Source organism: Scleropages formosus, chromosome 23 (assembly GCF_900964775.1).
Source record: "Scleropages formosus chromosome 23, fSclFor1.1, whole genome shotgun sequence".
NCBI lineage: Eukaryota > Metazoa > Chordata > Actinopteri > Osteoglossiformes > Osteoglossidae > Scleropages > Scleropages formosus.
This window is the reverse complement of record NC_041828.1, coordinates 5,533,830-5,559,267: the sequence shown is the minus strand read 5'-3', so window position 1 is coordinate 5,559,267 and position 25,438 is coordinate 5,533,830. Positions and strand designations below refer to the sequence as shown.

Sequence of the window (25,438 nt, the reverse complement as noted above, 5' to 3'; positions counted from 1 at the left end):
TTGACCATGTGGCGGATCTTGCGGTGGTTCTGCTGCGGTCTGGGCCATTGCACCAAAGACACTGCAGTGTATCTTGCCTCATCCAATAAGTCATCGATTACACGGGGGACGTGGGGGCACAGAGACAAGAACTGCTGTCTCACAGTGTATGGGTGGTGCGAGAGGACGTGGATTCGATCCCTGCCCAGTCTGTGTGGAGTTTGCATATTCTCAGGGTGCTCTGGTTTCCACCCACAGTCCACGTGCATGCTGTTCCGATTCCCCCATAGTGTGTGAGTGACAGAAAGAGTGTGTGTGTGTTCCACTGATGTATGGATGAGTGACCCAGTGTAAGTAGTGTATCTAGCAGTGTAAGTCACCGCGGTGAATAAGGTGTGTGGGCTGATGACACTACATAGAGTTCATTGGAAGTCGCTTTGGAGAAAAGCATCTGAAAAATAAATGTACAATCATCTTTTGATATTGTTCACAGATGTTCCTGTGTCACGACGTCCGTGCAGCTTGGCAACAAACCTGTCCCTCCATTCGCCGCCCGAATTCCCCCCCCCCCTCAACACTTTGATTCTTTCAAATGCACCGCATTTAATGCTCCTTCATCGGTGTGTAATTAAATATGTAAATGGGAATCAATAGAAAGGGCGAATCCACCTACAGCGTTACACTCGTACTCTCTGTTGATTTTGCTGGGAGCTTTTCTTAGTCCGGAGTCGAACAACAGCTTTTTAACTTAACGCTTATTCATTTTTAACACTCAGCAGCATTAATTGTTCGCAAAGTCTTCGCTGCCCTTATTCCGCGTTGCTTAATGTGCTCACGGTTTCGCTTCTTACTTAATGACTCATTTATGCAGCTGGATATTTGCTGGTTCAATTTACATAAAATACGAGGCTCGGAGGCAGTGCTACACCGAATATTAGTTTCTAACTTGTTATTTTCTCCCGATCTCGACATGGTCCCTACCTACTCAAGTGGCTCTTCCCTCTCACTGTTTGTCACATGACTTATGGCTTACAGGACATGAACCGGTTGTAAAGCAATGTGTACAAATGTATTTTTTCGCCGTGGCTGTCCTTGCTGTCTTATGCCTTCAGGCATGAATCCATTTCCCAGCTGTGTCGGTGCTTGGCGTACAGCTCCGGCATGTCCCCATGGGGTTCGCCACATGCTCAGCTGACACGCAGGCACGTTGAGGGCTCCGCTGGGACATTTCCATGCTGCCTGACTGGGTTGCTCAATCCTGCATCCATCGAACAAGAAAAACTCAGGCACTCTGTCCTCCTGTACATGCAACTCTGTCGAAATGTTGAGTGGCAACTTATGATCCTTATACCGGAGGACAGCTGGTAGTGTAATTATTAGTGCTTCTGCCTCTGGATCCGAACGTCGCGGGTTCGATTCCCCCTCCGGCTGTAGTACCCTTCAGTATTTACATTATATTTATTCATTTAAGAGATGCTTTTGCCCAAAGCGACTTCCAATGAACTCAATGTAGTGTTATGAGGCCACATACCTTATTCACCGCGGTGACTTACACTGCTAGATACACTACTTGCACTGGGTCACTCTTCCATACATCAGCGGAACACGTATGCAAGGTACTTACCTTAAATCGTTCCAGTAAAATTACCCAGCTGTATAAATGGGTAAATGTGATCTTCTGCTGTAACCGCAACATTGCAAGTCAATTTGGAGAACAGCATCAACTAAAGGAATACATGTAAATGTCATGCAATGAATGGCTGTTTTGAAAAAGGACATTTTATTTGCTCAGCCGTCACTATCAGACATGCTCGTTCAGGGCAGGTGAGCGTTCGGGAGTTTAAACGTTAAATGATGCCCCCTACGAGATCAGGCTTCACTGCTTCTGACGTTGCGGCGAATTTGACCACGCTTTTTCACGCCGGGCCCCACAAGTAGGCAAAGCATCAGCGATTTCAGACGCGCTTTCGTTTTCCTGAAAGGGCCACTTCGGCAGACTTTAATTACAGCTACTCGTGTAAGTTGTCATGGGGGAGGAGTCCGTGCTGAAATACTATGGCACTGATATAAAAGTGCAGTCGATGAAACCTCTGGGAAAGCATGACTCACGGTAATCTATAGCGTCCCTCCTCTGATATTTATTGTTGAAAACATCGCATGCTCAGATAGAGGAGCGTATTGACGATGTTTTCTGAAAGGAGCGCAAGTTCCGTGTCCCTGAACCTCCCCGGCGTAATAAATCCGCGAGAAATCATAACGAATGATTCAGAAAATTCTTCAGAAAATCCCCTTTGTCCTGTGACATCGAAATGGATTGCCACAATAAAACGCATTTGCTTAATGTTTATCTAAAATTAAACCTATTAACTAGATTCATTTTCATGCCAGTCATTAACGATTTCCCCACTTTCCAGCGGATAACGTTGTTAGGAATGAGCAGCAACCTGTTCTCAGAAAACTGGAAGGGGGCCAATGACCAGATCAGATGTTCTCTGGAGGGAGGGATCATCCTGGGGGGGTTGAGTCAGAAACAGCCGTCAGCCCAGGCTCAAGCTGGTTCCTGTAGCTCCTCCACCCCCACCCCGCACACCCACCCTGTTGTTGACTGTTTATACCCAATCTATGTCATTTGGCAACCGTCTGGGAATCATTTCCGTCTTGATGTTGGGGGGCCTGGCCACGCCGTATGCATAATGGGGGCAAGTTTCCTGCCGGGAGAGAAGTGCGTCTGGTTCTGTTGCGTGGCTAGCAGAGGGGTGAGCCGAAGAACAGCACTCCCTCCGGCTTTGAGACTTTCAATCGACACCTGAGTTTGGGCGGGTGGACCATAGTCATATGGCTGACCGTCTCCGTTCGGCAGTTATCCGCTAGGGAGGAATGCAAAGTGATGCCCGTCGAAGAACTTGACCGCGCAAGCCGGCGTTGTGTGCCGACCGCCTTCCCACGTTCTCACGCTTTCTGTCTCTCTGGCTGACCCCAACCTGCAGGTCCACCCATTGCTGATGCGAGAGCGGCGCTCCGAGTCGCACCGGAACAAGCTGCTGCGGCGGACCGTCAGCGTGCCCGTTGAGGGGAGACACCACCCCGAGATCGGTGAGCGAGCGCCAACCAGCTGCTGAGCCCTTCATGCTGTTGACGTACATATTTTAATCCACTGCAACGGTTTGGGATGAGCCCAAGCAACCAGATTTGCAGGAGATCATCCCGGAAAGGGGACGCTGCTGTTGTAACTTTTGGGCGATGTAACACATGCAGATACAAGACAGACAAACGCATCAAAATGACCCTCACCACCCAAACCTGGGCTCTTCTCAGGAAGCCTTCCTAGACTCCCACAGTCCACAGGCCAGCTGCTTTAATGTACCTCCTGATGCTGTCTCAATGCCCATTATTATTACTCGGTTTGAGTCAGGGGCAGGCTGTGGGGCGCTGCCCATCAATGCAACCCTTCCCCCGTCAGGGTGGTATCGCCCACCAGCTCACGGACTGTGTAAGAGCCGTGGAAGAAACTGTAAACTACACGAGACCCCCTGGAATAGGACATATCATCAAGAACCTAATTGTTGAAGGAGCGGAGGAGTCGTGACAGCTGTCAGCTTTCGGAGCACTCGAATGACGCTACAGCGGCACATCCAGAGATGGAGCTAATAGCACTGAGGATGAGGACACAATGGGCCACTTTTAATTAATCTACCTTAACCCTCATGCTCTAGAATGCCATTAACTTGTTTCCACTCCACGCACCAACTCTCTGAAAAATTTGTACATAGAATCACTTAGAAAGGACACAAAGTCCTGAATTGTAGTAGAATGCGATTTAAACCAGATGTATTAAATATTGTTTGTAAAACACTTAAATGTATTGTTGGCATGCATAGCTTAATGCAAACATTTATTTATACTGCAGTTTATGCAAATATAACAAGCCATACATTCGAAAGAATGCAGTATAACCTAATTATTATTTAATGACAATACTTAAAGCAGAAAATCTATGCAAATTCAAGTGGCTCTTCCTCGACAGGAAATTTCAACGACTGTGAATAAAACATGACTCGTAATTGGCCAATAAAGAATTTTAATCGAAAGGCTATGGAGGGAGAGTGAGGAAGTGAGTGAACAGTGGCATTTAAAATATTTAATTGAAATTTTATTGTTTTCGTGATGCAGGCACGGTATTTGATTCGTTAGTAAATAATAATGTCTGAATTGGACAAATGAGCATCAAAGCACATCTATAGCTTTAAGGCTTCCTATGTGAACTTCTTCAGAAGTTCATCCAGAGAGATGTTTATGGTTTGTTTATTAATTTTTAAATGTATTGTATGCAATGATATAGGGGGCGCGGTGGCGCAGTGGGTTGGACCGGGTCCTGCTCTCGGGTGGGTCTGGGGTTCGAGTCCCGCTTGGGGTGCCTTGCGACGGACTGGCGTCCCGTCCTGGGTGTGTCCCCTCCCCCTCCGGCCTTACGCCCTGTGTTACCGGGTTAGGCTCCGGTTCCCTGCGACCCCGTATGGGACAAGCAGTTCTGAAAATGTGTGTGTGTGTGTGTGTATGCAATGATTTTAAGATCCTAAAAAGTACTCAGACAAGCGCTTCATTTTTATTGCTGTTTGATGAAAGCAATACTGAGAAATTGTTTCATTTAGACTGCTCCTTTAATTAGTGCTTTGTAATTCTTGGGGATTAAACAGAGCATCAGCCTTTCACATTTGGCAAAGGGAGCTGCTACAGATCTGGTTTTGAAACACGGAGCTTTAAAAATGTCACTGCAGACAGAAGTGATAGAACAGGATAAGGCTAGGTGCACTGCTGCTTATTTTTTCCTCCAAAAATCTTCTTCCAGTAACACTTAGCGGAACATGTGACTGAATGGAAAACTAACGGGAGTGTGGGTGGCACTGTAAGCACCATTTTGCACAATTGTCACTGAGTACCTTCCGCGTCCTGCTTGCTGGATTGTTCGGTCAGTTTAAATTAAGAAGCATGCCCTTTGGATTTGGTAACGCAGGGATCGTATGAAGTATGTGATGAATACAAGTTTGCTGAACTGTAAGTTTAGCTCCTTCCTTCATTGCAGGATGCAGAACATTTTTTGTGTGCTGTGATTTAGCGTGGGGGGTGTGGTGGCATGGCGGGCTTGGCCGGGTCCTTCTCTCTGGAGGGTCTGGGGTTCGAGCCCTGCCTGGGGTGCCTTGTGATGGACTGGCATCCCCTCCTGGGTGTGTCCCCTCCCGCTCCAGCCTCGTGCCATGTGTTGCTGGGTTAGGCACCGGTTCACCACAACCGTGCTCGGGCCGAGTGCTTTCAGCCAGTGTGTGTGTGTGATTTGGTGTACTTTAAAAGTACTATAAAAGCACTTAAAGATGTCTGAAGCAATGTCATGGGAAGTGATTGTGCAGGGTGGGAATTAGTGGTAAAAGAATTGCATAAAAGTAGTTGGCCAGTGGCAAGAAGGAGAAAAAATGAGTTACAATTAGGAGTCATTTGACTTCGGGATACTTCTAAAGCCGTGGTACATTTGCGCCTAAATTCTGTCCAGGGTACTAGAGGAAAAGCTTCATGGTCAAAGTATAGGAGATAGTTAAACACTAAATATTTATTCATTTAGCTGACTTGTCACCAAAGCAACTTATAACATTTAGCCACCAACAACTTTTTACCCATTTATACAGTTGGGCATTTTTTTTACTGGTGCAATTTAGGGTAAGTATCTTGCTCAAGGGTACTACAGTAGTAGGTGAGATTCAAAGCAGCACCCTTTGGATCCATGACATAACTAAGCTTGTGGGTAGCTGGGATATCCAAACGCTGATAACGAAGCAAAGGATGTAATGGTTTGAGAGCCTCTGTCTGAATATGTGGATCATGAACTCACATATCCATGAGTCTGTGACAGAGTTTGATGCTGAAACCCGCTAATGAGCAAAGTCTCCGTGAAGAAGTGCTTCTGCTGAGGAAACAAATCATGGGATGTAATGAGATGAATATAACTTGTCAGGGTGCAGCCCCCGCAGCAGTATCTGATCTAACCTCATTCTTGTTGGGTATATGCTCTACATTGTTATGTTTTAATTGAAAATGAGGGGTTTACATTGGTAGAAACATTTTAAATGAGAATCCGGGAATTAAATGGCATGAACCTTTCCTACTTTTTTGGAATGTGCATTCTTGCCTGCCCTTCACATGCATGACATTCCTTCAAGGAGGTGATCTACTAAGCTTCACACGCTCTAGGAGCCCCCACAGCACCAGCTCCTGTGGTTGCATTTAAAGGGGCATTAATAATGGAGAAAGAAACAATTGCTGCAATTTGTCTCTCTATTCATCCCCAAGGAACACTTGATACAAGCACACCATTCCAAGAGGGCATTTTAAAGACTGTTTAAGCTGTAATATGGGACTAAATTACAACTTTGGACTTCTTGCAGCTTCCCCTTCTTTCTCTAGGGATAAAAATATTTTAGCCCTTCTGTTCTGAAGAATTTTATGTTTGGGTAAATACAGAGGCCAGCATCTGACCATTATTTAACTTTAGCCCTGTCTTTTACGAGCTCCTGTTAATTTACCAGTGGAAAACTCTGTGAACAGATACGACTTCTTAGCAATAGAGACATGACTTTAATGCTGCCTTTGAAGGAGCAGTGAATCTGTCCAAGGTTTCTCTGCATCTTGGCACGGATGTGCTGAGTCACTGTGCTGTCTACAGGAATGTTGGCCGTGAGTGGGACTTGCATACAAATTCGAGCCCTAATTATTGTAGTACTCATGCATGTTCACAGAGACGCACCCCGGATCTGGACATAAGCGCCATTTTACAGAGCTGTCACTGAATACACCCTCTTTGCTGATTTGGTCTGTTTCACTTAACGGTCATGCTGTTTGGGTTTAATAACACAGCAGACAGTTAAAATATATGCTTTAAATCTGTGTTGAAAGTACTGCTGAGTTTAGTACTGCATCATGCAGTGTTAATACAGATGTGTTTTCTTGTCTCAGGTTTCATATTATAGACTTTATTTTTTATAATTTATAGAAGTCCAGCTTGAATAATATACTTATTTACATTTATTCATTTAGCAGACACTTTTCTCCAAAAAGGTATAGAACTCAGAGTAAGCAAAATGTAATTTGCAGCAAGTGAAGGGCTTTAGATGCAGACACGCAGTTTTCAAAGCACAGTGAGTTTGCTCGATACCATATTTTATTAATTTTACTCAATTTATGTAGTTTTATATATGGATTTTTCTCTGTCCTTGTCTGAAAGGCTACATTCTTAGTACCTACAGAGCAAAAATGTGGGTTTGCTAGCTGACTAAAGGATAAAAATTAGTCAATGGGAAAAGTTTGAAACGATGTGCTCTTAATAAAGAGTACTATTAAAAATAGAAAAGAAGGTAAAGTGGCAATACAATTCATTACTCATGTTAAAGTGGAAGCCTCACTTCAGCTCCCTGTTCATTCATTCATTCATTCATTCCTCGCAATATTGATTTAACTCTTCCAGAGATGATTTAACACTCCCGTTCTATGTTGGGATGGATGCCGTTAGATGTTGGCAGTCTACCACTGCTTCCACTGATGTGAAATGAAATTTGTAGTCCAACTCAACCTACAGCAGTCTGCGGTGTCATGCTATTGTAGAATTCTAATTTTTTATAGGATTTATATAGCTATCCACTGGGAAACCCTTCATGTCAGTGAAGGCAAGCATTCTGGCATCATGACATGTTTCATGAAAGCAGGAGTACATCGTGTTTGATAGTCTCTGTAGCCCAGAGCTGAACTCATCAGGGTCCCTGTTCAGGAAGTGGCAGCTTCGTGACTGTTTTGGCTCTGCTCAGAGTCTCTCACTGTGGTGTCATCACAACTGCCAGGAACGAGAGTCTTCTAGCAGTTTGCGAAGCTCCTTCAGGTTCAGTCGAAGCGTTGCTGCTCTTGTGTGATTGGGGAGGTGGTCGGGTTGAAATTGCTCCGTCAGCAAATTTACACCCGTAATCTCGTCGCTCTGCAGCACCAATAGCATGCTGCAGCCGTAGCCTGACTGCCGGTCGAAGTGGGCGCACGTGACTGGGATCTGTGGGAGTCCACTCCTGACGTTCATCCCATCTGAAGGCTCTGTTGAGCACTTGGCTGTGCGACTGGCACACTTGTGAGCCCTCTCTCTGCCCTCAGCGATCTCAAGACAAAGGTGAAACTCTGAATACAGCTGGATAGCAGCTTTTCATTCATTTCCCCGGCAGCATTTGAATGAAATATCAATATAAGTTTAAAGACATGCAGATAGGCGCAGTTGTGTGCTGTCAGCCCACGTTCAGGCTCATTCAGAACCATTCACCACCTGGTGTCCTTACTCTGGGATCGAGGAGTTGAAACACTCTCTTGTTATATCTTTCCTTTACCCCCTGGCTCTTACAAGGGTTACACTGGAGCTTTTATGGATAGGAAACCTTCCTTTGAGGAACGGCATTGTTTTTGTTGGGCTAGTGGTGGAGGAGGGCGGTGTATCATGGGAGTGGGATGCTATTTATTAGCATCTGTGTATCTAAGTCACATTCTTCTTTTTTGAAATCCACCATGTGCATCCTTTTCCCCCGAGCATCCTTTGTATTCCGGTAATGGCAAAAGACCGCAGCAACCCTAATGGCACGAATCAAATGCCAGCATGCAACAAAGCACGCGTTTGCATCGACCTTGAATGGCTTCCCTGGCCCCTTTAGAGAGCAGCATGCCTCAATTAAAATTGGGCTTTGAGGAGGACGGAGGTTTTCCTTGGCTATGTTTTCTGACTTCCTCCGCTGCGAATTTCAATCCACTAAAATCCATAGAACAGTGGGCAACAGAGTAAAGCCTGGGCAACGGAGTGCTTGAAAAGCCTTATTTTGAAGTTCTGGTGCGGAGCTGAACTGCGATGGGCTCCTTTCATATCTGCGCTCCACCAGTGATGTGGTGCATGTCAGCATGCCTTTCTTTGACTTAGCTGTTGAAAAACTCATGAACTGCAACGTACTTTAACATTTATGACGATGGACCTGCGTGATGTACAATTGCTTGATGACTTGTTTAAAAATGCAGACTAAAAATAACAAAGATTGTGTACTTAGCCGGTACAATAGTCTAAGAGCCACTAATCGACAGCAGATTGTTGATTTACATTTATGTATTTTGCCGGTGTATCATTGCTGTTGGAATGTGAACATGAGAAAAACATGCAAACCTCGAAAATACCTACCGGGCCAATGTGCTGCTCGTTGTCCGGTGCAGGATAGGCCATTTTCAAAGAGGTCTGGCTTTTTAGTCAGTAATGTCAAATTGTTGGGGGAAAAAAGAACTGAGACGTACTAATATCAGTGTATATATTTATACCTGGAAGATGCATCACTCATGCTAGTCGCTGAAAGCGTAATTTAAGTGTCCGTGTTGGCGTCTTGACTTGGCGTGTTAGCCATTGCACAGGATGCTGGGCACTGGAATAGCACAGCCGTGCATCAACCCACACGGCAATACGCCACTGCTCTGGGGACATTGCTGTCGTAATAAGAGCATGGTCACCGCCATGGCCAACGCTGTGCACCGACTCCCCGTCCCCGAAGCCCTGACCGCTGCCGACGCAATAGGCTGATGATGCGTGATCCGGCAGAAGTGGCAGCCTGCCTTGACGCACGAGCTGAGGTACCGGAGAGACTCTGGAGACGTCTCCTGCTGCGTCGCAGGGTGGCATCGCAAGGAGAGTTTCAGGTATGAGCACAAGAGGCTGTGTCTGCTTGCGCACATGGCTGTGTGCATGTGCTTGTGCCTCTGGGTGGGTGGGTGAGTGCGCGCGTCTGTGTGTGCGCGTCTCTAAATGGCATCCCTCCAGAAAAGTCTCTGAGCTTCGCCAAGCTTGACAATTTCCATCAGAGGCTTTAGCTTCGTTTATCTCTGACCCAACTGGCTCACCTTTTCCACGTAGCTCCCCCTTTCTCTTTATCCTCTTTCGAAGCAACGCAGTCCCTCTTCTCCACCAGCCGCTCGGTGCCCCTAAGTTGCACTCCATCACCCAACGTGATGCACCACCCAAAAGGTCACCCCAAAGGTGAGCGCCGTGCAACTGAGGAAAGCACCTCGATCAATCAGGATCATAGGAAATGCCTTTAGCTACTTCCTATCTAGACTTTGTTAATAATATTTCATGCATCTACTTTATATGTCTGAATCTTTGTGCATGAAATTAAAGGTAAAACAAGGTAATTTCCCCAGTTAATTTCATAACCTCTTTCAATCTAAATCCTCCCCCTCTCAACCCGATGCTTGTGTAGAATGGTAATACGACATTCCTTCTAGACAGGTAGATGTTCTCTTTGCTCTTGTTCCACACCTGTGATGTGTGACAGTCATTACCCCCAGGTATTCAGCGGGCACCAGTGTTTGTTATCGGCGAAGACCCCGGACTTGTTCTGATGCAACGCTTCCATCCCTGCTACGCAATCAATCTCCATTATTGCCGTTGCGCAAGCCAGCAGGCCATTGCTCAAAAGCTTCGTCCACATCCATGCTTCATAATGAATACTGAATGCGAATCCTGCAACGCTGCAGGGTAAATAACCCAAATACTGTGAGTCTGCAATGGCCAGGCAACGGGGGCTGCATCCATCCAGACGTCACTTTTGCAGCAGACATTATGATTACCGAAACACGGGCATATTAAGGAATCCAAGCACTCGGGCCAATCTGTACTGAGGATAAATGAACGTGTTTCTCCGTGGTGCTTTGGCAATTAGAGCACGACGGATGCAGGAAGCAAAATGTTGAGGTGCCTGATAAAGAATAAATACACACACAGGGTGTTTTGGAGTGGCAGTGCAGACACAGCCCAGACCTTTTGTGTTCTCTAAGGCGGTGCGCTGGAATGGGTACCCTGAAGCCCGCTCACCTCCTGGGCCAAATGGAAAGACAGCTCTTCTTCCTGGGGCCCTCTGATCCCGTCGGTGTGCAGCATTGATTAACAGCAATGGTGCTTTATACATGGCTGGCATCGTGTGTGCGCGTGTGTGTGCATGTGTGTGTGTGTGTTACTGTAATGGATTCCAAAGTGGTGCCAAGGATGGAAAGCGGAATACCGAGTGCCAAATTAAATGCCGTCATTATAAAATATGTACCCAGCTGTCACCATCTTCCACCTACTGTCACTTTTGCTGATAGGTAATTTTGTTTTGCCTTTGCTTTGATGTGTGTTGTCAGTTGCAGAAACGAAAGATATAAGAAAACGTATTTTCGCCATTCCAAAAACACAGGGAGGAGAAATAAGAAACAAAGTTTAATAAAGGGAACAAAAAAAATCTATAAAGGCTGGAATCAAATCAGGGATCTCATGGTAACCATGGTAATAATTATAGAGCACCGACAGAGACTGCTAAACAGAGAAGGAAAGAGAGACAGAAAACATAGATGGGGGGAGAGAGACAAGAAAAAGAGATGGAGAAGAGGAAAGGAAAAGTAGGGCTATGGGAGGTGAGCGAGGGAGATGTAGACAAAGAAATGGGAAGAGCGAGATGAGGGAGATGAAAGAGAGACGTGTTGAAGAAGTGGTGGCAGATGTCTTGTAACCATTGTGACGGGAGCGCTCCAAAATTCCTCTCACCCCTCCTTAAATTTATTACTTTTATTCCCTTTCCCTCCCAGACACCCCAGATTTCCTCCATTCTCTCCCCCATCTTCAGACCCCCCATCCCCTCTCTGTAGCGTTACAGGTTGGAAGGTCTACATCGTAGGCTTGCTGTTGTCATAGAAACCGGAGGCAGCGCTCCGTCGTCTCCCTTCCTCTCGGAAAGATGCGAATTGGTTGGATCCAAGTGCCACCATTGGCTGTGTCCTCCCAGCTGTACCAAATGTTTGAAGATTAAAAAAGGTTGTGGGGAGCTGGGGGGGGGGGGGGGGGGTGCTGTTGAAGAACATAACATGCTTGTGGTGTCATTTCAACTGTGGCGAAAAGTAGCTAAAAAAGATTATTTCTGACCATCTTTATGTATTTTCTAAATCAGATTAGACATAAAAGATTGGTTACATTTTCCGTAAAGCATGTCGGTTAAACATTGCATCCATGTGATTTTAATATCGAGGTATTTTTACCTTAAATGTCTCCTGCTGATATACGTGTTCACACTGATTCTCCTTCACGTCACTCCTTGTAGCCGTCTTATGCTTTCCTCTACATTCCACAGTTAATCCCTCTGTACTCTGGTGATTCTGGATCCCACCCCCCCCCTCCCCCGACTGCCTCCCAAAAGCCAGCGCTCTCCACCTTGCATCCCCTCCTTTGGCAGCTAAGCACATTTGCAGCATGACAAGCTGTGTAATAACACACAACACAACAAGCAATCCTTGGTTCCCGTGATTGCGCTTTCAGATCCCACTGAAAAGGTGTCCCTGCACTCCACGGAAATCGGCGGGTTTTCGTCTTGGTGCCTGGGAAACTGGGAAAGCTCCACATTTATTAGTCTATTTTAAAATGCTGTGATGTGATCTCACAACAATTGACAAAATAATATTGATCCCCGCCATAGTCTTATCCTTGTCCACCCTGCGCTCGGCCGTCCCCCGTTCCTCTCGGCAGCCTGTGCGGCACCAGCTGCGCGCTGACCTCTTTGGTCCCGCTGCCGGTCAGTGGTTCCGTTCGGACCGCGGGCCCCTCGGGGGCCACTGCATACCTCGCGCTGACGGCTCGGGGCTGGGCGCTGGTGCGGTCAACGGGCCGAAAGGGTCCGCGACCCCTCCCCCACCCAACCGTAGAACCCTGGGCCCCGTCGGCGAACTGGGCCGCACCCTCAGCGTGTGGGAGTGTTGCGCCCTCCCGCTGAGCAGCGGCCTGTTGGTGTTTCACCAGCACCGCTTTCATAGCCACAACCTGAGCATTTAACTAAATTATTGTTCAGTGCAGCAATTAGCGGCTCATCTAAAAAAGACTTTTTCGACGCCTCTTCCCAGAGAAACCCGTCAGATTGGCGAGCGACTGTGGTGATATGTCAACCTCCCGTTTCTAACTCGGCGATTCACTTTTTTACTCCGTTGCGTTGGGTTTTGCATAAATTATGCAGATGCTCCAGAGTGTGCAGAATACGAGCAGCTGAGCTGGGAAAATCTTGCTGTGTAGATTCCAAGGGAACGAATAATATGACAAGGTCATGACTTAGCAGAAAAAAACACCTTCCCTGATGTACCGTCGCCATGGAGCGCTTAACATGTTAGTTACACGCACACACACACCCACATTAGAGGACTTTCATAGCGCGAAGGAACAGGGAAATTCGTAGCGTCATTTTGAGACGCTTGGAGACACGGCCGCCTTGTCTCGTCCCGCGGAGCGGCCGCGCTGGTCGTGACGTCGGCGGCAGATTCACGTGGGACAAGTTGCTCTAGCGAGTCGAAAGAGCAGCACCAGCCACGCACAAGACGTGACATAACATGGATACCGCTGCAAGATCATACGTGTTAGCCTCCTCCCCCAACCGGTCACGCATGTGCATCATTCATCGCACAACATTTCCAATAAGCACTAAATACAACAGTGAAATATTTAACACACCTCTGTATTTTTAGCTACATTGTAGCCATTAGCGTCACTCGGCTGGGACTACGTTCAGGTCTCGAAGCCATGATTAGTTTAAGTGTTGCTGTTTTTATCATAACCTGAAAAATAACTGTAGTCATTATGTTGCTGAATTTGGATTTCAGGGAAAAGGTGAAATCATGTTTTGTTTGGTTTGAGGAACTTCACCTGTTCTGTTGTCTTGGTTACCTGTGAGTCCATGAGTCCTGAGACACGCTGCAGGTAGAAGGACAGGTCCTGAGTGTCACCTGTGCCTCCATACCTTCCCCGCACCCCTTTTTCTGGCCCACACAGTGTTTTACCAGTTTATTTCATGTATGCACACTTGGGACCTGGTGGGGCCAGTGGGGTAGAGACCACCAGGACCTCGCCGGGAGTGACGGTCGCACAGGTGCACCCGGCCACGGGGAAGCTGCTGCGTTGAACCCGGGACCATCAGGAGGCTCGAGTCCAGCGGGTGGGACCCAAGTGATGAGCGAACAGTCTGGCATTCCGTGGGAGAATTTCACTCCCAGATGTGCAGCACGGTTAATGCATTTCATATTGCCAGTGGACACGGCGCTATGGTCCTGGAGCCGCAGTAAAAGATGGTGACTGTGGGGAGACATGCGGGATCAGGGGGAATGTGCACGTGCCTTGTGGCTTTTTATTGCCCGTCATTACACTCAGTGTGTTGTGCAGACTTGGCGGGGGAACCAAGGACACTGGAGTCCGTGGGGACACTTGGACACCTGCGTGTGAAGGACTCGCGGTGATGTGCGTCCAGTTGCGGGACGCGTGCGCATTGCCGGGCTCCTAATCCTCGCGATCTGCGTCCGCGCATTGTTTAAGCGCGCGCCGTGGGCTCGCATGTGGAATCTTCCCACTCACTGCCCCACCCCCCCTGCCTCTTCCTCCCCCTCCCGTGTCTCTCCGCGTTCACGGCACCGAGAGCGAGAAAGCGGCGGGTGGGGTGGGGGGTGGAGGGACAGAGAGAAAGGAGGAAAGTTCACGCAGAGCCTCGTACTCTCCACCACTCCGCATCACATCGCCGTGCGTGGACGCCTCCCTCTTTTCTGAAGCGCGCCCCCCAACGCGGGACCGCAGGGAGGGGATGGAGAGGATGGAGCGGAGACGCGCTCACAGCACGCACACCTGTCCGACCGCGCAGAGCAGCGTGCGGCCGATCGCAGGCGTGTAGAAAGAACACGCGTGGACGCGCGACCATCGACACGGATTAACGGCACGAGGGAGCGCGGCGCGAGGAGAGCCACGCAGCTGCCGCGCGCGCGCTCCGCTTCACCTGGCCGTGCTCGCGGGAGGACGGAGGGCGGCACGCGGCGATCCACGCGTTAGGACACTCGAACTCTTCCACACCTGACAGACAGAGCGCGTCTCCTCTGAGATTCTCCGCCGGAGCGAGCAGAAGGTCCCCTCCGGTCCCACGCCGATCCACGTCGCGGAATTTCCTCCTCCCGGGGGGGTTCATGCAGGACACGCATCTTTCCCCCCACCTTTAAGTATTTACTGAGGAATTAATGTGCGCGCATCCCCTCGCTCGCGCGAGATAAACCTGCGCGCGGAGGGAGCCGCACGCGCCCATTCCTGCACAGCAGAGCGCGCGCGATCGGAATGCACGCGGCTCTGCAGCGGAGGGTCCCGCACACGGCGAACCGGCGTAACGCACCGTGAGGAACACGCGCGCACGTCTCCGCTAATGCTACTTTACACACACACACACACACACTCACTCACAGACGCGCGCGCGCACACACATTTTAACATTAATGCTGGTGCCGTTTCCTTTATCAGCACTTTTTTGCCTGGATCATCGTGTCATGGACGATCTCGATGGCTTAACAACAAGTTTTGTCCTTGCGGTGATCCTCGCGCATTTTAAAACTGCATAGCTCATAAAGCTTCTGCTTCATTTATGATCATCGCTGTCGTCGTGTTGCTGTAATAAAAGAAATATATAATACTCTTCACTTAAGGCATAAATTCTTAGGCATAACAAAATTAATAATACAAGAGAGTCATTATAGAACCAAAACATGAGAGGATTTCGCCTCGGAAGCGATTCTGCAGGTTACCGAGGAAACGGCAGCGGGAACGGGGCTCACATTGCGGGTGTGTGTTGCGAGTTGCGGGTCTGGGGCCGGGAGCGCGCCGAGCGGGAGCAGGGGCGCGCGCTGAGTGCCGGGCTCTGTGCGGGACTGCGGGGCTCTGTGCGCGCGGCGACGGGGCGCGGGGCCGGGGGGGCCCGGGGGGGACAGACCCAGCCACGCGTCCGCAGCCAGTTATAACACCCAACCTCTCAGGGATCTTCACCTTAAACACACACACACACACACACACACTCTCGGATATACAGGATTTGCGCGACTGAGATTGTGCTCAGCGCCCGCTGTACAAACCGACCGACTACCAGCATTTCACGTGTATAAATATATGTAATATATATAATTTACGTGCTTTTTGTAGTTTTCCGTGCAGAAAAATATCAGACAAAACGGAGGGAAACTGAATTTATACCAGAGTAACTCAGAAACTAAAGTCTCCAATATTCGGAACTCAGATTTTCTATTCTTATTTCTTATAGTATATAAATAAGCACAATATGATATCATGTTGGGGGGGTGTACATACACTCGTACTCTGAAGTTAATGAAATCACCGAAATTCACGCATGATTTCACACAATCTCGACTCAATACTATATGTACGGTTCATTCGGTGTAGTATAAATGACTTAAATATAAATATATTTATTGCTGTTTCTCACCCGCTGTAGAAGAACCAAACCGTAACGGTAATTGTAAGTCTTTCTACTGTAAGTGTTCCTTACTTCAGAAACATAGTTACCTGATGTACATTGATTTTTACTGCAAATATGCCGTGGATTTATAGCCATAGTCTGTACCCGACGGGTTCTTTCCTTATTTAAACTAATGTTTGGCTGCTTCGAGCAAACATTTCAGTTTCTCACTCAATATCCTTGTTATTTCAGGCGCGCAACTCTTTGACTTTTTATTTTTTTGCCGGCAGTGAATTGAAAGTCTGAGAAAGTCAGAAAAAACAGAAAGAAGCATGTGAACAAAATGCCACATAAACACATTTAAACAATAAAAACAATAAATCACTGACAATGCGAATGATTTGCATAATTAATGGATCCTTCAGATGGAAAGTGGAGGTTTGCTGGGTAGACTGACAGCAAACTGATTTACAGAGGGAGAGAATTTGGGCTAAGAGTTAGAAATATGGAGAAGGTGGACGTGCTGAGGAAGATGATGTGTGCCGATGCGGACTGACAGAGGGACGCGACCCCGAGCCCAGATCTGCACCCCATCGGCACGCTGCCGTTGTGTTGGTTCACACTAGGGCGGTCCGTCAGCGCAGTCACACCGCAATAACCCGAAGACGCTCGCAACAAGTGGCTAAAGAAAACTGAAAAGAACAACAAAAAATAAGGAGAAAGAATCAAGGAGTCTGGAGGGGGACACCGGCTCTGCCCACCACTCCTAGGTAGGGGCCGCAAACTTCTCACTGTGTCTTCAACTTTGTCTCACTCACCTTCATGTGACCTGACAGTGTAACATCAGCCGTGTGTGTGATACATCATCGGAAAATGTCTGGGATCCTCAGCGACCCTCCATGTCATTCTGTTCTTTGCAGGCCTTAGTTCGAAAGGTCAACCAGTTTGTAACTCCGCTGGGAGCACGGGTTTGATTGGCTGAGTTTAGACGTACACTTAGCGTTCAGAAAGTGGGCTCCGAAGATGCAATATGTTCGCAGTTTCGGTGCTACCACTGAAAACTAAGTCCGCATGTGTATTTGTGCTTGTTTTATAGCGTTGGGGTGCTGGCAGAAATGATTCCCATACTCAACCCAGATGACGATGTGCTGTCGTTGAGCACGTTGAGCACAGCGCTCTGTAATAAAAATGTATACGTAGATCCTGGAATTCCTCAACCGCGACTTGAACTCGTGACATCGTTTGACATCCGATGACGTAGTCAGAGATCATCTTTATGAACGTTGACTTTATTGATACTCTCGAAGTTCGCTGAACGGATACGCTCGTCCACAGACCCCGTCTCCTGTCATCAGTAGACAGCTGTCAAAGGGTGAACCCCGTGTGAACCGCGGTCATGTGCTCCAGCATTTCTGGAAGTTCGCGAGCCGACATACAAGCGATCCTTGCAAAGTAGGAACGTCATGCTCTAAATCAGTTCCTCTCACTCACTCAGCTGCTCCTGCAGGTATTTCTCAAGACTGAGGCCCTTTGTTTTTTCACCGCCTTTATAGTTTGAGGCGGTTGATGTGCAAAGTCTTGAACTGCACTCAACCTTACATGGCAAAAATTTCCATCAGAAACATACACACACACACACACACACACACAGAAAGCTGGGAGATATTGTATAGCGTTTACACTCCCACTCCCCTTCTCGCTCTCCACGAAGCCCCCCTTCTCTCACCTTCTTTCTCTCCCGTTCCATCTCTCTCTCTTTCTCTCCCCCTCGCTCTTTCAGGGAGTTAGCTGGAAGCTGTTCCACCCACACACACTTCAGCCTGACATCAGATTTACATTCAGAATAGAACTACTCACACACACATGCTTATACATACACATACGCCCACGCACATGTGCGCCCGCAGACTTGCATGCACACGCACACACATGCCCTCCCACACACGCAGATGCACACGGATGCACTAACATGGCATTCGGTATCCCTTCGTTTTCAGCGCTGAGGGGTCGGATGAGTTAAACCAGATGCGGAATCGTTTTCAGTTTAGCAAACATTTTGCTGCAGATGTGTGTGGCTTGTAAATATAAATATATTTATAGTCAAGTTGTGTACACACACTGTGAGGTTGTGCATAGGTGAGGCAAAAGGGAGTTGCATTTTGCTGGTCTGTTTCTGTTCATTTACCGTAGTACTTGTATGTGGCCAGGTATTGATATCCCATTGTTGTACAGACTAGATTCCCTCAGATGCTCTCAGGAGAAGACATTTGATAACAAAAATGCAATACTGCACGTATCAGATTTGACCGAGTTATTTCCATCTCATGCATTGCTCTGTATGGTAAATCTACCGTTTTCTGTGCGTCTGTTCATTTACATGTGTGTATGCAGGGTGTACGGCGTATGAATGTTCTCTCGTGTGTGTGTGTGTGTGTGTGTGTGTGTGTGTGTCTACATAGCAGTGTGTCTTTCACTCTTCCCTTCTGTTCTATGTACTGAGGTACTATGAATCAAATGGAAGGTACTTGGCATTGTTACCATAGAAACCAAACAAAGAGACATTGTAGAACAGAACAGTGGTGGAGAGGTGGACAGAGGAAAAAAGATAAATGCAGACTGAATAAACCATACATACACACATACATACATGTACAACATGGGTCAATTTTGAACCACGATCTGTTTTACAGCGTGTTTAAACTTTGGGCGGTGCTCTCTTCCTGCACCTCAGGAAGCCTTGCTTACTATGTCATCACATATGGAACCACGGAAATGAGAAAACTGGCTTTTCAGGCATTTTCTACGGCGGCTTTATGGACCTTAGAATAAAGCTGATCAATCCAGCAGTGTCGACTGGCCAGCGAAGTCATTGCCACATACAGCGGAGTACAACATTCTTTTTTTTTTTTAATAACAACGTGCTCTTACATCATTATATTTGACATTTAAATCACTATAATCACTCTAACAACTTTTGTGGTGCGCTTGACTTTATTAGCATTCCATTTGTTGGTATCTCTCAGTTGTCATCCCCTCGGTTCCCGCTTTCATGCCACGTATTGTTCATGGAGTCAGCAATGGATCCCGCAATGTGTCATATATGATTGGGGGCTCCGTTTTTATCGTTACTTGTTGAATTAGCCATATTGTTAACGTGGAACATCCTTTCTCCCGTGCTTCCTTTCGGAACGAGTGACAGTGCTTTGCGGTGACTTTGAAGTGCTCCTCTTAGTCACTCGCTCCATCCCCGGCGTTCCAGATGAATGCCTTCGCACACTTATTGACAAAATGCAGCTAGATGTATTGCATCGCTGAATATTTCCTTATGGGGGTAATTGGTTAAATCGATATCCGTTTCAGGGCCAAGTTTAGGGCCGTGCGTATACGTCTCAACGAACGTCCTTCTTTCCTTTTCGTTGGAAGTAACTTCTGACCGGAACTTATAACACCTTCGGGTGACTCATGCACCGAAATACTTTGTGCGAGAGGTATTAAAAAACACCCGACTTCTCTATATAGCTCTAGATTACAAAGACAGTCTCCGTGAGCTCTGGCTTTAAAGACTTTGAAGGACTTTGATGGATTGAAGGACTGAAATAGAAGCACCTTTCGCGCTTTATTAAACTGATCAACGTAACAGGAACATGTTTTTCAAAGAGTTTTAATGGAATTTCCTGTCTGCTACAAGGCCTCACGTCTTCATTCGTTGTAGGATGACAAGAATAAGGGCTTTTGCGGGACGTCTAGTTCTCCGCATCAATCCATCCAAGTTGAATAACCGCTTGTCCTGAGCAGGGTCGCGGTGAACCGGAGCCTATCTCAGAAGCACTGGGCGCAAAGCTGGGGGAGAGGGGAACACCCTGGATGGGACTCCAGTCCATTGCAGGACAGCCACACACAGTAACTCATCCATTCACACACTATCACCCTTCACTACTCACTTATTTATCGTCATCAAGCTACTCAGACACCACCATGCAACTACTTCCGTACGCTTTTATTCACTTAGATTTCAGACTAATTTGTTTTTAATTTTTTTTTCCCTCCAAAATTAGCCTTGGCTGGGGAGGTTTCCAGGACAGGTGTGTATCCCAAAGTGAAGCGTTCAAAAGCTGAAGACAGACCTCAGGTAGAGTCTGTCGCTGTAACCGGCTGTCCTTCCATCTGTCAGGAGACCCGATGCTAATATAATATAATTTAGTCTGGAGCGCGTAGAGTCTGTTCCAGTTTCTCATGGCTGAATTCCTGCTGTTCCCTGAGACACTTCTCCACTGAATACTAATTTACACCTGAGATAACAGGTGAGGGGCTTCTGAGAACAGGCTGCAGTGATCGGAAGAAGGAGAAGATGTCGAGCGTGACGTCGCCTAGGACTTCTTGGGCTGGAAGAATCTAACTGTTGACCTGAAGGCTTCTTCTCCGGAGAGGAAGCGCTCCTTTATTTGAAAGGCTCGCCAAAAAGCTCTGACGACGGCCTCCTAAGACGCGTAATCGAAGCGTTCATCTCTGTTCATAACCGCTCCGTCTGATAGATCAGATCAGTCAAACACAATGTTTTTACACAACGGAGCAAAGTCGATTTGTTGTAGCGCGTGCCTTTGGTTCTGCCTCCTGCCTTTGTCCTTGACCTTTCCTAGTGGAACTCATCAGATTTCATTCATACGTATTAATTAGAAGTCACGCTACTGGAGAGCTCTTGCCACACAATATGAACCGTCTCACGCTTTCCCCAAAACGTTTACCGAGAGCTTAACCGTGAAAAAGATTGCTTTTAATTAAATCAGATAATATCGTTAATTGGATAACTGGGCTGCAGTGATTTTTTTTTTTAAACAGATCTCAGATATTAAATCCTTTTCTGCAGCTCATAGTTTAAAAAAAGGTGCACAACAGATGCTGTGTTATATTTCTAGAGAGTTGGTTACTATGCCATCACGTGCGCTCTTTTCTTTGCGTTTAATCGGCAAGCCGATATTTTGGCACCATTTTTGAAACTTTTGCTTAATTTTACACATCAGCTGCACTGCGTCTGACAGCGACGGGGACGTGTCACTTTTAAAGTGGTTTCCTTCCAATGTAATAAGTTCATCTAACGGGGTCCTGTTTTCGAATGGCAAGCGCAACGGCGCCGTATTTGTACAAGCGAGACGCGCGTGAGGTGGAGGAAAGCGGGGACATGCGGACAAAGCTGGGAATTACGGTTGCTGGTGCACCCAATCCACCCCCCACCCCTCCGACAGGCTCCACACACCGAATCGGCGCTGCGTCGTCTGAGGTTGGCAGTCCCGATGAAGGCCAAACCCGGACCATCTGGAGCCGAGCGTGGAGCTGGGAGAGGCGGCAGGAGGATAGGACTTTGCCTCGAGGCGGCGCAGTGAGCATTGACCTCAGTCCAATGCTGACCTCGGTAACCATAGCAACACTAAAATCACCCCCCCGTCCCCATTAAAGAACTACTTACTCCTGCTTGCTAACACAGTGCATTTGATCCACATGTCCACTGACCGGCGGTGACCGCCTCATACGTGTCGGGGTCGCATGCTGCGGTCGCGCCAACTGGTGGCTTATTGATGTCAAACCCAGCAGCCGGCAGGGGATTCGAACACAGATGGCAGGGAGTCCGAGGGGAGTTGCCCCTTGTCCACAAGGGCCCGGACGTGCGGTGGGGGCTGACTGGGTGTGACATTTTTTCGCTCAGCCCGATGGAGTGCGGCAGCACGTGCGAGCCGCCGTGGACGCACACTCGCCGGCGGGAGCTCTCGGCGTGAAAGCGAGCGTGTCGCCCGTCTGGTGCCGCGCAACTTGTTTCGAAAAGCCGCTTATCTTGCCGCTCGATTGTGCGTGCCTGTTTCCGCTGGTATCGGGGCCCGTTTTCTCTGTTATCGCAGATGAGCTCATTGGCACGGTGGCGTTAATTTTAGAATTGGCTTCATTGCGTCTCGCCGATGTGCCCTGGGGAGCGGACGGGCTTGGCGGTGACAGCAGCTCCCCGTTATAAAGCCGGTGCCGCTGCCGGACTGTGGCGTCTCAGCCTCGGTGGGGGGAGTGAGGAAGGCGACGCCGGGGGTGGGGAGCAACTGGTGCCTTGGTGAGTGTGGCAGAAGTTTGGGGAGAAGAAAAACTTCTCATGGAGAGGGAGAAGAAGAGGAGGCTGGGAAGGAGAGCTGAAGAGGCAGAGCAGGAGAAGGGGGACCGAGAGAGGAGGGAGTGAGTGTACCGCTGGAATTATGTAAAAGAGGTGCGTGGGAGAGGAGGATGGAGAGAGAAGGAGAGAGAGAGAGAGAGAGAGAGGAAGAGAGAGAGAGAGAGAAGGATGGAAGATGGAGCGAGTGAGTATATTTTTAGTGTCTAAAATATAAAAAGGTTACTGTTGCTCTACTGGGAATTTGGGAAGAGAGAGAGAGAGAGAGAGAAGGAGGGAGAGCATCTAGAGAACGGGAAAGAGAGCAGGAACAAGTGCCTGCAACTTGTGTGTGCTGCCGGGGACCCTCGAGTGTGAAACGCCCCCGGGGGGGTCGGCGCTCTTGTTTCCCATCAACCTCCTCGACGCCCCTCCGGGTCGTGGCCCGCGTGTCAGCGCGTGGCGTCCCATCCCGTCTGTCTCGCACTCTCCGAACGACTGTTCCGTTGATCCGCCGTCCCGCCGACACACGCACCTGTGCACCAGGCTCTGATTGCGAGTCCGCTGGCAGAGCGAGACGTGTTCTCGGAGCGAGAGGGACCCGCAGCAAGGTTAATGACTTCACACCCCCTCGTCCACGTCTCTGTGAACACCGCTGATGGCTCATATTTATCTTGCTGAACGTCTTCATCCTGAAGGCCGCCCATCCTGTGCCGAAATGCCGGCGTGTTATTTTCGGACTCCTGTCGTCCTTCGACTTAAGTAATATGCAGCCCGGTGATGGAGAAATACCTCGTATGAGTATCAGCAGCGCCGTGGCGCTGACCTCTGTTTCCTGTCCCCCTTCCCCATCTGATGGATTCCTTATTCCTCTTCTGTCCCGCCCCACCCCACCCTGCCCCGCCCACCCCCTCGTTTCCCGTGTCTCCGTGTCCACCAGAGCACGCCCGGGCTCGCCGGAAGAGCATAGCGACTGGGAAGCAGCCAAGCATGGAGACCCCTCCCACTGCCCCTCCTCAACCCTTCCGACAACCCGTGAGTACCCCGCTTGCCCGTCCTCGCTCCCTCGCCCCATCCCCGTCTCCCTCCTCGCCCCCCGGCCCGCCCTCTCCAGCCCCAAGCGGGGCCGTCCCAAAGTCCGCCGGCACGCCTCCTGTCCCCCGGCCCCTCACCCTATCTCTGCACCCCTCCCTCTCTCCTTCCTTCCCCGCCTCCCCCTGTCAACCCTATGGGCCCCTCCCTCGGTCGCTCTCTCTCTCCCCCTCCCTCCCTCTCTCCCACCCCCTCACATCCGCTTTCGCTCCCTTGGCCGGCGGATGGAAGGTCGCAGGTTCAAACCCAGGGGCGGGAATCAGTGGCGCACCCCTGCCCCCGGCGGAGGTACGTGATCTGGATGGCCCCCGCCAGACCCCTAAGCGCTCAGTGATGCCTTCGCAGACTGTAAGTTGCAGTGTGTTACTCTAAATGCCAAGAGTGAGACATTTGCTGCCTCTCGCCGGTAAGTGGCGGACAGGTGCGGAATCCAGGCCGGCGTTAGTCACGACGTCACTCGGCGCGCCGTCCACACCTGTACCGCACACTTTCTGAACGGCACGTCCTGGATGCGGCGGCGCCGTCGTCTCAAGACCTGCCGAACATTTACCGCAGTTACGGATGTGCATCCTCTGTGCACCGCTGTACCTGTCAATGCACTTTCTCTCCTTCCTTTGCTACTCAGAGTCCAGCTCACGGTGTCAATCTAAGGTTACCAGTAACAGTACTCTGCATATATGTGTAAAGTGTACATTTTCATTTTTATTGGATAATGTGATTTGTCGTGTCATGTTAATCTCTTGTCTTTTTTACGCAATTTCTTTGAGGTCGTTTCTCGTAATGCGCCCAGGCGTCCGTTTGCTGTCAACACTTGGTGTGATGTGTTTGTCTGCACGTGAACTCCGTGAAGCAAAGTGCCGCTTATGCCAAACCCAACCCGAAATGATTTCATTTTCACTCCGCAGCCGGCCTCATATTTACGTGCGCATTTGTAACGACCAGATAAGTCGGTCTGGGTTCGAACGCGAAGGTACCTCTCTGGCCTCTGCTACCTGGAGATGTTCTGCCCTCTTATCCTGAGCCGCGTATTTCGCAGGACTGTTCAATGAGCTCTGGCGCCGCTCGTCACGTTAGCGGCCTGCCGAGAGCCGCCGCTATCCGCTGTCTCTATTAATATTTATATCCCAATATCTCCCTCCATGGGTCATCAGATGGAACTACAGCGTTTGGCATAAACGGTGACGGTTTTGGCGGCGGCGATCCGACGGGCCCACGGTACGCCTTCATTCCCAGGCCATGTGAGCGCCACGCGAGTCCGTTCGCTCGGACGAGGCCGTCAGCCACACATGGACCCGTTTCCTCTCGACAAGCATCTGCCGCCGTTCGGGTCTAGCAGGACCTCGTATCCCCGCGTTTGTTTTTTGCTAATTAAACGATAAACGCAAAGACGTTTCTCCGATATATCTGCGGTGGCTTCCGTTCAAGTGTAAGTCATGGATTTCGCCTTCCGTGGATTTAGAGGATACGACTCAATTTAATTACACCGAAATTAATTAGTTGTTTGATTAATTAGCACCTATTTCATTTTAATTAACCGCATTGAATATTTATTTGTGTTACAAATGAGCCGACGCGAGGGAAACGCTTTACGTCCCGTTCTCCGCAAATAAGCACCTTGCCGTGTACCGTGGTACCGGAAGAGCACAACCCTGCTCGGTTATTCAGTTAACCGGCAAGTCGGGTCAAAGCGGCTCGCCGGGACTCGAACCCGCATACCGAGTGGGTCCCCCGGATTGGGGTGGGAACCGGGGTTGGGCCGTGAACTGTTTTTTTCTCTGTTCTGTTGCCCTGACTCTCATCCGTGTCGCCCGTTCACCTGTTACCGGTACCTTTTTATCTTGTCCTTTCTCTTCCTCCTCGTCGTGTCGCTCGTCTCTCTCGTTGTCCTCCCTTCGCCAACCTCTCTGTCCTCGATCCCGATCCC

At 48.8% G+C, this 25,438-nt stretch overlaps 1 protein-coding gene across 17 annotated transcripts in view; it reads left to right on the top strand.

The window, feature by feature from the left end:
* The window catches only part of LOC108930376 (ras/Rap GTPase-activating protein SynGAP-like), a 94,420-nt gene that overhangs the window by 28,216 nt on the left and 40,766 nt on the right, over positions 1-25,438 (top strand). For 8 of the 17 annotated variants that reach the window (XM_029248107.1, XM_029248100.1, XM_029248102.1 and 5 more), the window contains exons 3-5: positions 2,967-3,072; positions 23,363-23,457; positions 23,746-23,802. In XM_029248107.1, coding sequence (XP_029103940.1) covers positions 2,967-3,072; positions 23,363-23,457; positions 23,746-23,802 — 258 coding nt within the window. Of the gene's footprint in view, positions 1-2,966; positions 3,073-16,355; positions 17,072-22,518; positions 22,540-23,362; positions 23,803-25,438 lie in introns of those variants that run through there. The other 9 variants (XM_029248096.1, XM_029248111.1, XM_029248097.1 and 6 more) reach the window with 5 other exon arrangements.